Source organism: Monodelphis domestica, chromosome 3 (assembly GCF_027887165.1).
Source record: "Monodelphis domestica isolate mMonDom1 chromosome 3, mMonDom1.pri, whole genome shotgun sequence".
Taxonomy (NCBI): Eukaryota; Metazoa; Chordata; class Mammalia; order Didelphimorphia; family Didelphidae; genus Monodelphis; species Monodelphis domestica.
The window spans coordinates 17932722-17945664 of record NC_077229.1 but is presented as its reverse complement, the minus strand read 5'-3'; the positions used below and the strand labels follow the sequence as shown (position 1 = coordinate 17945664).

Below are 12943 nucleotides of genomic sequence, written 5' to 3'. Positions count from 1 at the left end.
TGATTTTCCAAATCTCTTTAGCTATAACAACATTGAAGGGTGTATTGTGAGTTAATGTTTTATTTTCTTTGTTTTACAAATGAAGAAACTGAGGCCCAGGGAGGCCAAATTACTTATTCAAGGTCCCAGAGCTGATAGGTATGAGGGGTAAGATGAACCTAGACCCTTGGTTCCAAATCCCATTCTAGAATCATTGGAATGGAATTAGCTGGACTGTTGGTCCAGTGATACAGAACGGTCTTTATTCTCCCAATCCCATTACTCAAAGTCCCCATGCGGGGCATCAAGGTGGCTAACTGGATAGAATGCAGGGTTGGAGTCAGAAAGATTTGTCTTCCTGAGTTCAAATCTGGTCTCAGACACTAACTAGTCGTTTGCCCTGGCCAAGTCCCTTAACCCTGTTTGCCTCAGTATCCTCATCCTTAAGATGAACAGGAGAAGGAAATGGTTAACCATTTCCAATATCTTTGCCACAAAACCCCCCAAAGAGGTCATGAAGAAACAACTGAACAATAAATGTGTTGTGGTACAGTGTGACTCTTGCTTCTTTCTACCCATGCAGGTGGTGACCATGCCTGAGTACCTGATGAAGAGGTTTGGAGGGAAGAGGATTCAGATCTACTTCTCCCTCCTTTCCCTGTTCTCTTCTGTGGCAATGAGAATCTCGGTGAGTGCTTCTTGCCTCTGTATTTTGGTAAAATGTAAGTTCTCTGAGGACAAGGGCTGACTCTTTACTGTCTCTGTATCTCCATTACCCAGAACAGCTCCTGGCACAGAGTAGGTACTTGGTAAATGTATGTTGAATTGAATTTGGGGACTGATACTAAACATGGAAAGCCTGGTGTTGGAGAGCAAGGAGTTATTGAGACTCTTTAAAATGTTGGTGGTCTGGTCATGTGAAAGCAATACAAAAAGAGTGTAAATGGAAAGAAGGTGGTGCTGTCTCTGGTCCTGAACTGAGGACTGATTGGTTCATTGGGCCTTTTCTGGAAAATAGGTCCCCACCAGCTCTCTGTGCTCTCTTTCATAAGGCTGACAGCCCCCAAGGTTGCAATGCCCTGTTAGCACTGAATCTACCTGCAGGTGAACCACACTCAGAGTTGTAACTGGCATCTGTAATGAGGAAGTGCTGCTGATTACTGCTGATGAATTGGTAGCCTGGTCTACACTTGGGACCATTTAGTGGATTCCATTGATTTGGTAGTAAGAATCATGGGTTCATAGAATTGTAGAATCTTGTATCTTAGAGATAATTTAATCCATTCTCCACATTATACAGTTGGGGAAATTGAGGCAAACAAGGCTAAATGACTTGTTCAGGGTCACACAGCTTGTAAGTGTTGGAGACCAGGTTTGAACTCAGGAAGATGAGTCTTTCTGATGCCAGGCTCAGCACTCACTCCATTGTGCCACCTAGCTGCCCCGTTTTGGAAGGCCTGAATTAATATCCTGCTTCAAATGTTTACTATGGGACCCTGGGCAAGTCCCTTAACCTTTGTCTGCCTCAGTTTCCCCAACTGGAGGTGGTAATAGCACCTACCTCATAGAGTAGTTCTGAGGATCAAATGGGAAATATCTATAAAGAGTTCAGCAGAGTGTTTGACCCTTAGTAGGTACTTATTCCTTTTGTAATGCTTATTTCCTTTATAATTATCAGATGTTTCTGTTGTTAATATGGTAAATATTAATAGACATAAGCCACATAAACAAAAGTTCTTTGTAAAGTTCTCAATAATTTTGAAGAGTTGTAAAGGGGTCCCGAGACCAAAAAAGTTTGAGTCTAGATTATATCTAAGGTTGCTTTCAGTTCTGACATTCCATCCTGTGTTTGTAAGTACTAAACTAGACACAACTGGAGGACAAAGTTGGGGATGTTAGGGGTTTCCAAAAATGCTAAGGCACATCTTCTACCTTCAGGTGACTTCCAGTCTAGTGGGGAAGATTCATATATCATGTAATCATGTAGCAATATGAGGCAATTAGCTTAATAAAGCAGCAAATATAATACAGATGGGATGGGTTAGAGTGAAGAATGTATTAGCTTCAGAGTCAAAGGGCTCAAGATTGAATGCTAGATCAAGGGCAATTCTAAGGGATTTATGAGAAAGAACATGATCTACATCCATAGAAAAAACTGTGGGAATAGAAACACAGAAGAAAAACAACTTCTTAATCACATGGGTTGGTGGGCATATGATTGAGGATATAGATTCTAAATGATCACTCCAGTTCAAATATTAATGATATGGAAATAGGTCTTGATCAATGATACATGAAAACCCAGTGGAACTTCTCATTGGCTATGGGGTGGGGGTGATAGGAGGGGAAGAAAAGAACATGATTCATGTACCATGGAAAAATATTCTAAATTAATTTATTAAATGAAATTAAAAAAAAAGATTGAATGCTAGCCCTCATCCTTCCTATCTGAGTGACATAGAGGAAGTTACTTGGCCTCCTTGGGCCTCAGTTTCCCCAACTTTAAATAAGTGGATTAGATTCAAAGGCCTTTAAGGTCCCTTTCAGTTCTGACAATCTGAGTTTATAAATGCCCCCAACAAGTGTATGGGCAGTCATAAAAAAGAGGTCCCAGTAACATCTGAAGGGCTTCTTAGGGGATGGATGGTTCAACAGAACAGAGGCACATGTAGGGCATACGCTGGGGACTAGGCCACAAGGGAAAAAATGGAGCAATTCTTGCCTTCACAGAACTTATGATATTTCAGAGGAGATAATGAGTCTGCTCATTTGACAGACAAATGAAGGATTAGCCTTGTTCAGCTCAGCCCAATGGCAAGAAGCAGAAAGAATGGAAGGAAGTTATAGAGAGGAAAATGCTGAGGTGATCTAGGCAATAACCATTTAACAAGTAGAACTGTCCCAAAGGGGAGTGGGGTATCTTTGGGTAGAGCCTTTAGTGAGCACTTGGTGGGTACATTAAAATGGGGGTTCTCATTCATGTATTTCAAGGGCTCCTCACCTTTTTGCTGTGTACCCCTTGGGAAGTCAGTTTGGTGGTGCCTAGGAACACCTTCTCAGACCCATGATGGTTGATGCATAAAATGAGAAACATCCAATTACAAAGGAAATGAATTAGATTGAAATTGAGTGCCCTCTCTCTCTCTCTCTCTCTCTCTCTCTCTCTCTCTCTCTCTCTCTCTCTCTCTCTCTCTCTGTCTCTCTCTGTCTCTCTCTCTCTCTCTCTCTCTCTCTCTCTTTCTTTCTCTGTATCTACCTACATATCTATCCATCCACCCAGTCATCTATATATCTATCTCTCCATTTGCCTAATTATCCATCTATCTACTTATATATATTTTTATTTTTTTGAGAGCCAAGCCTGTGGTCTCCCAAGGTTCAGGGTCCTCTGTCTAGATGTGGCCGTCAGTCGAATAAGTGGTGAGAGACACTGTATGCTCAATCCTGTGTTTAGGCATCACACAGAGTTCTGCCATGCACAGGGTTTGTGTTTATTTTATAGGTTCAGTGAGTACATACTTTTCTGGAACACAATCATTTCTCAACATACATGTTTCCATAGAACCTAACAACAGATATGAAACCTAAGGAGATAGTCAATGAAACATTGTTGCCATAACAGAAATATTATTTCTGTTATGAATGACATAAACAGGGTGATCTAGAGGTTAGTTCCCCTGACCTATGGGATGACCAGCTAGGAGAATAATTGTTGCTTTTGATCAGCTTTCACAATCAATCACAATTACTTAGGAGATGGGCAACAAAACATTTCGTAGCCAGGTACAGGGTTAGAGGGTAACTTAAAGCAGGCCAGAATTGGAATTTTCCTCACTTTCCAAGTTGCATTTTTCTTGTGTTTGATTCAAGCACCTGGCAAAGTTGCCTGGTTATGGTAAACATAATGAACCAGCAAAGTGTGTCTGTAACTTGTGTTTCAGAGGAATGATTGAAGTGTCTGTCATGCCTGGCCTGCAATGGGTGGGGAGCCTTTGAATGAGGGGTAATGGGTAGTGATCTTTGGGTTTTAATTCTGTGAATGTCATCTTTTGGGGGTAATATTCTAAGGGGGTTAAAGTGGGACAGATATGTGTTAGCAGGATAAGTATTTGCTCTCATATTATTTCTCCTGTATTGGGGAGAGAACAATAATCATAACAGTTCCATTAGTAAGGAAAGTTAGAGAGAGAAGTCATATAGAGGGGGTTCCATGGATGTCTTATTTTCTAGGGGCTGCTTTGCAGTCTCCATTTCCCAGATTGCAACTCTGTCAGACAGCAGGGATAAGATGATTCTGTACATATAACCACCCCTACTATCCATCTATAACCTAGCTATATCTATCTGTCTTTCACAGATCCCAGGTTAAGAACCCCTGACTAGAGTTCTCATTGGACTCAGTGACTGTGGAGGTCCCATGAATTCTTGCTCTCTGGAATTCTGGGCAGAGATGAGACTTGAAACAAGGTTATACAGCATAGGTGGTATAATGTGAGTAGGGAGAGAGGGGAGAGCAAAGGAGGAAATGCTGAGCAAAGTTGAAGCATGTGCCCTTCCCTCATTTGTGCCTCTTTTATCCTACGAAAATAAAGGGGTTGGACAAGATGGTCCTAAAACAGGCCAGAATTGGAATTTCTGTGTGTGAGCAGAGCTGTGGAGGTGGGAGTGAGCTGGGGTGGGGAATAGAGGAGGCCGGAGGTACAAGGTTATGCCTTAGCTCTTGGTGAGGAGGAGGGAGAGATAAGAATGGACAGGCAGGGTGAGGCTTGATTATGGAAGGCCTTGAATTACAGCTCCCCACAGATAATGAGGGAGTGACAACAGCCCACATGGAAGTCCACTCTGACCTCAGCTTGTGGTGAGAGATTTTAATAGCAATTAATCTCAAAGATGTGACCTTTTGTTCACTCATTTTTCTGTCCTGAGTGATAAAGGACTCTCATCAGGTTTACTAATTAAGCCACAAATTCAAATGCAACTTTACCCTTTTCACAGCATTATTCTAGAACTGTCAAGGGCCTAATAGTTCATTTTTCCAACCTCATCCTTTTTCAGATAAAGGAAAGGGTCCAGAATGGGAAAGTTACTCATCCAAGGTCACATACAACAAGCAGAATACGATAAGACCCTCTCTGGAAGTGTATATTGAATGGTTAAGACACTACTATATGGAAAGAAGAATCTGGTACCCAGCCTTTAAGGCATACCCTGGCCCTGGTCACAGTGTTGCCCCCTGCCCTCGAGGACTGTGGTTGCCTGGTTACTCAGAGCTGTGCCTCTGAAAATCTGCTAAAAATGCTAAAAGCATTTGAAGAGCTGTAAATACTGACTCAAGGACGTTGTTGGATTTGGGGGTGAGGGGGGGTGAGGGGATTAGTCCCAACTAAAACAAACAAAACTATTCAAGTTCCTTTGGGAAAATTAGTAAAGACTTGTAAAGAATACTGGATGCAATTATGCCCGTAAGTTATTTTCATTCAAATGCCATAAATATTTATTAAGCACATTCTGTATACATAGCATAGCAGAGTCTTAAAGATGAGGACATCAGGAAACTTTGGAGTTGCAAAGATCATCTGCTAGGGAAGGACTGGAGAGTGGTCTGGCTAACATGATAGAGATGCCAGCAAGAATCTCCATCCCCAGGATCTGCCCTTTAAGCACCTAGAAATCTGCCCAAAGTTCACTGGAAAGAGAAAAAAGATGCATTGCCTGTCCCAGCCTCAGTTTCCTTCTCTGTTGGTTGAAGAAGAAGCTAGATACAGTGATCACTTGGGGCCTTTACAGCTATGATCTACAACACTGACATGGCAGACCCGAACATCTATCCAAGTCTAGTACTGCTGCCAACTTGGGTTGCGTTGGAGAGGTGTGTTCAGAAGGAAGGAGTTAGAGGCTCCACTGTCCTTGGTCCTGATCAGATCTCATCTGGAGCATGAGACACAGTTCTGGGTGTCCCATTTTAGGGAGGACAATGACCAACCAGAGTCTGTCTGGAGATGAAGGAAACAGAAGAGAAATTTAAAAAATAATAATTTAAGCATCTGATCTTAGCGCCCCAAGACTTAGGTTGAAATCCTGACCTGTCACTTACTAGCTGTGTTTACTTGGGCAAGTCGCTGTGTCTCTCTCAGACTCAGTATTCTCTTCTGTTGAATGTGGAACTAGGACTCAATAATCTCTGAGTTTTGTTTTAGTTTCTGTTCCAATAGTCAGAACTTGGCAATGGAAGTGGGAAATGTTATCTTCTAGGACAGAGAGAACTCTTAAACATATTTCAGCAGCTGATGGTCATTTTGATGGACCACTAGGTGGTGACATCATATGCAGAGCTACTGAACTGGAGGCTGGATGACTCATTTTCCTGGGTTCAAATATGGACTCAAACATTTACTAGTGTTTTTCACTTATTGATAAGACCTTCAGACTGTCCTTAAATAACATCTGCTTAGACATTTCCTATCTCTTTCTTTGGGGGGTATGAGCGAATGAGATCTCTACTCCTTCCATTAATTTAACTCATCTGTCATCTGGAATCTTAAAGACTTACCTGGAAGCACTAAGAAATTAAGTGGTTTAACACATTTAGCCAATGTGTGATAGAGACAAGACTTGAATCCAGGGCTTCCCAGCTCTCTCCACCATGGTACCCTATTTCTTAGTGTATCATAGCTCTATATTCAGGGTCTCTGGGTAGAGATTGGACCCTCTACTTCTTGGCACATTTATCTCCTGTGTGGAGAGGCCATAAGGAAGGCAGCCATAGGTTTCCTGGCCAATGCAGCTCCCTATTTAGAACAGAGTGATCTTAGGTCTGGGGCATCTAGGGGGCACCATAGTACACAGAGCACCAGGCCTGGAGTCAGGAAAATTCATCTTCCTGAGTTCAAATCTAGTCTCAGACTCTTACTAGCTATGTGACCCTGGGCAAGTCACTTAACCCTGTTTACCTCAGTTTCCTCTTCTATTAAATGAGCTGGAGAAGGAAATGGTGAACCACCTCAGTATCTCTGCCAAGAAAATCCCAAATTGGGTCATGAAGAGTTGGCCCACCTAAAAATTGTTGAACAACAAAAATTCCAAGTCTCATTGGCTACTAGGATGTCAGGGAAAGAATGGGAGATACAGAAGCAGATGGCACATCTTTGAGCTTTCTTAGCTTGATGACTTTTGCACACCACTTAATTTCTGGGCGATTCCCTTTCCTCCTCTCTTAGAGGAGGAGTTGGGACTAGGTGACCTCTGGGGACCCTCCTAGTGCTAACATTCAAGAAATCTCTCAGTCCTTCTTCTGACACCCCATCACATCAAGGAAGCGACCCAGAATTCTCTGAGACTGACCCAGTACATGGCACCAAATTATAATTTGGCGTGGGGCAATGCAACTGTCAAAGATAGTCTGCTGACATTTTCTCCCATTCTCAGGCAGACATGTTCTCAGGAGCCATATTTATCAAGCTGGCCCTCGGGCTGGACCTTTACCTGGCCATCTTTATCCTACTGGTCATCACGGGGATCTTTACTGTTGCAGGTGAGTTCTTTAGGCTTTGGCCTCTGCAGGGTGCTCTCTATCTGATTCCCTGCCCTCTGGCCCCACTGGACTCCTCAAGACTGATTTGGAAAAGCAAGACAGTATCTTTTATGAGGCTATGCTGACTGCACTGGACTGGTTAGCCTAGAGGAAAGAGACTTTAGAGACTCACGATCTCAAACTGCAAGCATTCCGAAGGTGTCGTGGGGGCAGTCAGGTGGGTAGTGGACAGGGCTTCAGTCCTAGAATCAAGAAGACTCTTCCTGAGTTCAAATCCAGCCTCAGACACTTACTAGCTACATGACCCTGGGCAAATCACTTAACCCTATTTGCCTTAGTTTTTTTCATCAGTAAAATGAGCTGGAGAAGGAAATGGAAAACCATTCCACTTTCTTTGCCAAGAAAATCCCAAATGAGGTTATGAAGAATCATAAATGACTGCAATGACTAAAGAGCAACATGGAGGATAGGGATTAGATTTATTTTTGCCCCATAAGGCAGAGCCCAAAGCAAAGAGCAGACATTGTAAGGAGGCAAACTTGGGCTGAGTAGAAGGCAGAACTTCCTACTTGTGACAGGTGCCCCAAAGCAGAACAGGCTGCCTCCAGAGGTAATGAGTTCCCCATCACTGGAGACCACCCAGCAGACTGGATAATCACTTGTCAGGGATGTTAGAGTGAGTTTTCTTTGGGGGCATGGGTCAGATTCAATGATGAATGAGGACTCTTGTGGTTCTGAGATTTTGTGCTTTTATTACTAAGATGATGAGAAAGGTGTCTGGTTTAGTGAAATATGACTTGAGGCCTGGGTTCAGATCTGGTTCTGATTCTGTGAAATGTTGGGTAAATTGTATTCCTTTTCTAGGCCTCAGTTTCCTCATTTGTGAAACAATGGCTATTGAGCTGGAATGAATTTCTGAGATGATCCAGTCTCAGTCCTGTGCATCTGTGCTGGGACAACATCCATTTATTCCACATCTGCCCAGACAGAAAGAATGTGCCCCCAGGATCTAGTTTGCTGGACTTGGGCATCTGTGGGTTTAAGGAGAAGGGATCAAGTCTATAGAGGAATGGTGGGAGAAGTCAGATAGGTAAAGTCCAAGGCAGCGAGTGAATGACCACTCAAGAGAACCCAGAAGTCCCCTATGAACATCAGGGTCAACCCTGTTGGATACACGTTGCAGGCAATGGAGCATCATGCAGAGAGCAGATGAATGGACTTAGGAGACTTTATTCCAAGTCGTAGCTCCTCTAATGGGTGACTTTAAAGATGTCAATGCCCTTTTCTGAGTCTTAGTTTCTTCCTCTATAAAATAAGTGGTTTGGACCAGATGACCCCTTGAAGTTCTAAATCTTATGGATACAAAGAACTGCCAGTTCCATAAGGCTTTAGAATTTTCCTGAGTTCCCAACAACCCTGGGGATGTTGGGCATGACAGGGAGGACCAGAGATTTGGACATTCAGAAGGACCCTTAGAGGTTCTGGGTTCTAACTCCCTCGTTTTACAAGGGAGGAAACAAAAGCCTAGAGGTGAATTTATCTGTCCAAGACCATACAGGTGAGTAGCTAGCACAGAGTGGGTGCTTAATAAATACCTATTGATGAATTGATTGATTAATCTGGCAGAGCATAAATTCAAACCCAAGTCCTTGAACTCCAATTCCTTCCTTCTTTCCCCTGGATAATGGTGTTATTATCTTCATTTTTATACATGAGGAGATAGAGAATGAGAAAGCTTAAGGGACTTGCCCTGTCTTACAGAGCTGGTAAGGGCCAGAGGTAGGATTTGAGCACAAGTCTCTCTAGGCTCCATGGTCATTGCTACATCTACTCTACTAGATCATACATGATTACTGGCCATTATGGCAGAGTATTGGGTCAGGGATTAGGTGGGTGAGAGGAGGAGAACCAAATGGTCACAGGGAACAAAGAACTCTCCAAGCAGATGAGCCAAAGTCATGGCAAGGAGCCAGGAGTCCAAGGATCCCCAGGGAGGATTGGGAGGAAGCAGATGAAACATCAAAGAAGCAGTGGTTTCTATTGTCACTGTACTGTTTTCCTTCCCCTGAAATCCGAATGTCCTCATTTCCTTCCTTGTCCTTGGCAGGTGGTCTGGCCTCTGTGATTTACACTGACACCCTGCAGACAGTCATTATGCTGGTTGGTTCTTTCATCCTCACTGGCTATGGTAGGTATGGCCATATCAGGAACGAGACCTCCCTGGGAAATAGAGGGTGGACCTGAGACAGTGGGAGGATTTGGGTAAGACCCAGAAGCCAGGGAGATTGGTCCAGGCTCTGTCTGTCTGTCCATTTCCTCTGGAGTTTCTATTCCTGCTTTCTGGAAAGCTGTGGTTTTAGTCATGGAGGACAAGAAGAGATCACTTTATTATGGGAAGCAGAGAGGACACTGGCCCTGGATTCAAGATGACCTGGATAATGGTCCCAGCTTTGGGAATTAACTCTGTGCTCCTGACCAAGTCACTTCTACTCTCTTTGCCTCAGTGTCTGTACCTGTAACATGGGCGGAGTGGACTAGATAACCTCTGAGCTTCCTGTCAGTTCTACATCTGTGATAAGGCTGTGGTCCATATGTGATCTCAGGTCCCAACTGTTCCAGGCTTTCTCTTCTTCCTGTGCTAGATTGCTTTCTCCACCTGCATCTACTTCAGTCCATCAGGGTAGTATTCCCAGAGCTATGGTAAGCCTGTCTCTCTGTGTTTCTGGTCTCTTTCTGTCTGTCCATCTGTCTCTCCCTCCTTCTCTCTTTCTATTTCTACCCTAGGGATAACAGTAGTGTTTGTGTGTGTGTGTGTGTGTGTGTGTGTGTGTGTGTGTGTGTATGTACACACTCCTACTATATACTACATAGCTCCTAAGCACCACCTGGTACACTTCTTATTAACACAAAATTAATTACCATCATACCATTAATTTTTAAACATAGTTATTAAATAAGGCTTGTGCAATAATAATCCTAATATTTACTCGACAGAAGGCAAAAGTGGAAATAATCATAACTTCAAATCAAGAGAAGGCAAACATCCATTAATGAACCTGACTCATACTTTCTTGCCAATACATACCATTCTCCATATAGAAGAATAGGCACACACTTAAAGAAACTTAATGTGTATATCCAGGAGTGAGAAACTCATGTGCTGGGGGCAAATCATCATTCTAGACAGTAGATTTTGATGTCTTTGGTTCATTCAGGAACAATACACACCAGAATTTCTAGCTTCCCTTTCTTATTCTTATCACTCTCTTGATGGGGAAAGCTGTTCATCTCCTGCTCCGAAGCTGGTGAAGCAATAACAAGCTCTTTTCACTCATAGCCTCCCTTACCAAGGCTCTGAGAAAAAGTGTTACACACTTAAGCCTCAAGACTGCCAAACTCTTTAGATCTTTAAATAGGAGGAGATGCTGCTTCATCCAATCAACTCCAAGCTTTATCTCAAGGCAAAGATTAGTTCACAATGAAACAGAGGCAAAGCTTGTCTTTCTCCTTGTTGAACAAGAGAGGAAAGAAAAGAGCATACCCAAGCATTCCAGAGAAGTTTCTCCTTTCTCAAGCTATAGATGGCAGTAGAAAGCACTATATTTTAATATGTGGCACAGCAGCACTATTCAGCAATCATGACAGTTTTAGCTCTAACATTTTGAAGAAAATCAACCTACAGTTTGTCACACACTTCTCTGCCTTATTAAAGAGAGAGTGGTCAGCACTACCAGTTGCACACCATGCTCGCCTTCCTCCTGTAGGTGCAACTAGCTAGAACAGAGACAGAAATGACCCTAAGGTGACAAATAATATTCATAAGTGTTCTGGAGTCAAGGCAGGCAGCAGAGAAGTTCCACTCAGGAGAGGGATGTCAACCCATCAATCTCAGGGCAGGGACTTAGAAGAACTAGCAGATGGGTTCCACATGTTGTTGGTTATCATAGCCATTCTCATCTGTCCTCATTTCACTGAGTTTACCCAGTATATTTCACCAGTGAGTGTTGGTTATTTTTGCAGTGCAATTTAGAAAGATTATAGCACTTGAAGGATACTCCTCTTACAATTTCTCTCTTAAACTATTCAGGAACAACCTGCTGTGATTTGTAAAAATTTATTTTTGGTTGGACTCTGAATATTTATATAGGTGGTTGCCAGTGATTTAATTTCTAAATCCCAAAATGAATTACTAAAGTAAATGGAATTTATGGTAATTTTATTTACAATAGAGGGAAGATATTAAGGAATGAGAGAGAGAAGAAACCCCGAGCTTCCTCTGAGTCAAGTAGAAATACTAAGATCCTAATCAGGGAAAAGAGTTTCAAGATGATGAGCCTTTCTTGGAGGTTTACAGGGTCACTAAGTCAGCCTTTCACTCACCAATGGTGACCCTCTAAATGGAAAGAAGTCTGGGTCTGTCTTCTGGTCGCTCCTCAAGTGTCTGTCTTCCAGTCTCTCCTCTGAATCAGAGAGCTCTTCAATCTCCTCGAATAGAATATATCTTCTTCTGGCCTCTGGTCCTCTTCTTAAAGATCTTTTTTCTCTTGTGTCACCTCCCCTAAATTTCATGTCTACCAATCACAGCAGACACTTTTCTCCAGGTCTGCCCACTCTTTAGTTCACACCTTCTTTGGTTAGATTATACCTTTTTTGGGTTACTTAACACCTTTTTTTGTTAATTCACCTTTTGTAGTTACTTAACACCTTTTTGTAATTAAAATGGATAGATCTACTTAAAATACTGAGTTATCACCTTTTGGGGATTAACATCTAAAAATAGATTGGGAATTACAATTTAATCTTCACAATAAAGGAAGAGCTAAGTATCTTCACTGTTACAATTAGGAGATAGCTAAATCCAATCTTCACAGATTCCATGCTTTCATTGAAATCTTTAGAGTTCTCTGACTAACCAGATGTTGACTCATTTTCCCATATCCCTATATGTATTCAAAGATACCAGAATGTCTTTTCATGACTTGGAAATAACTTTCCCTTTTATTATTAATACTTGCCCTGTTGATTGATCTGCTTCTACTCAAGGTCTTCCCTTGAGTTTTCTTCTTCCTGAGATCTTCAGTGATTTCTATTTTTTTCTTTATTTTCTCCTATCACTTCCCTTCCCTTTGATGGCAGTTTCTCTGGAGGCCAGCCCTCAAAGATATCTCAGCCTCTTCCCACACTGGGTATTTCATGGTTCACTAATCTTTGCCTCAAGTGTCTTCTGGGAAGACAAAATTTACCCCTTCTGTATACTTTGCACTTTCCCTCAAGTTCAGTCGACCTCTACACATCCTCCCTACCTCAAAACACACACACACACACACACACACACACACACACACACACACAGATGGTGCCCTGTTCTCTGGTTGTGGCACTTTTTCTGGATACTGCCTTGATCCCTCTTGCTATCATTACATGCTGATTACA

General features: G+C 42.4%; 1 protein-coding gene across 1 annotated transcript in view; it reads left to right on the top strand.

Moving 5' to 3' along the window:
- LOC100028992 (solute carrier family 5 member 4) overlaps positions 1–12943 on the top strand; it is a 44353-nt gene that overhangs the window by 12650 nt on the left and 18760 nt on the right. Inside the window, exons 5-7 of the mRNA XM_056821431.1 lie at positions 563–667; positions 7405–7510; positions 9618–9698. Coding sequence (XP_056677409.1) covers positions 563–667; positions 7405–7510; positions 9618–9698 — 292 coding nt within the window. The remainder of the gene's footprint in view (positions 1–562; positions 668–7404; positions 7511–9617; positions 9699–12943) is intronic.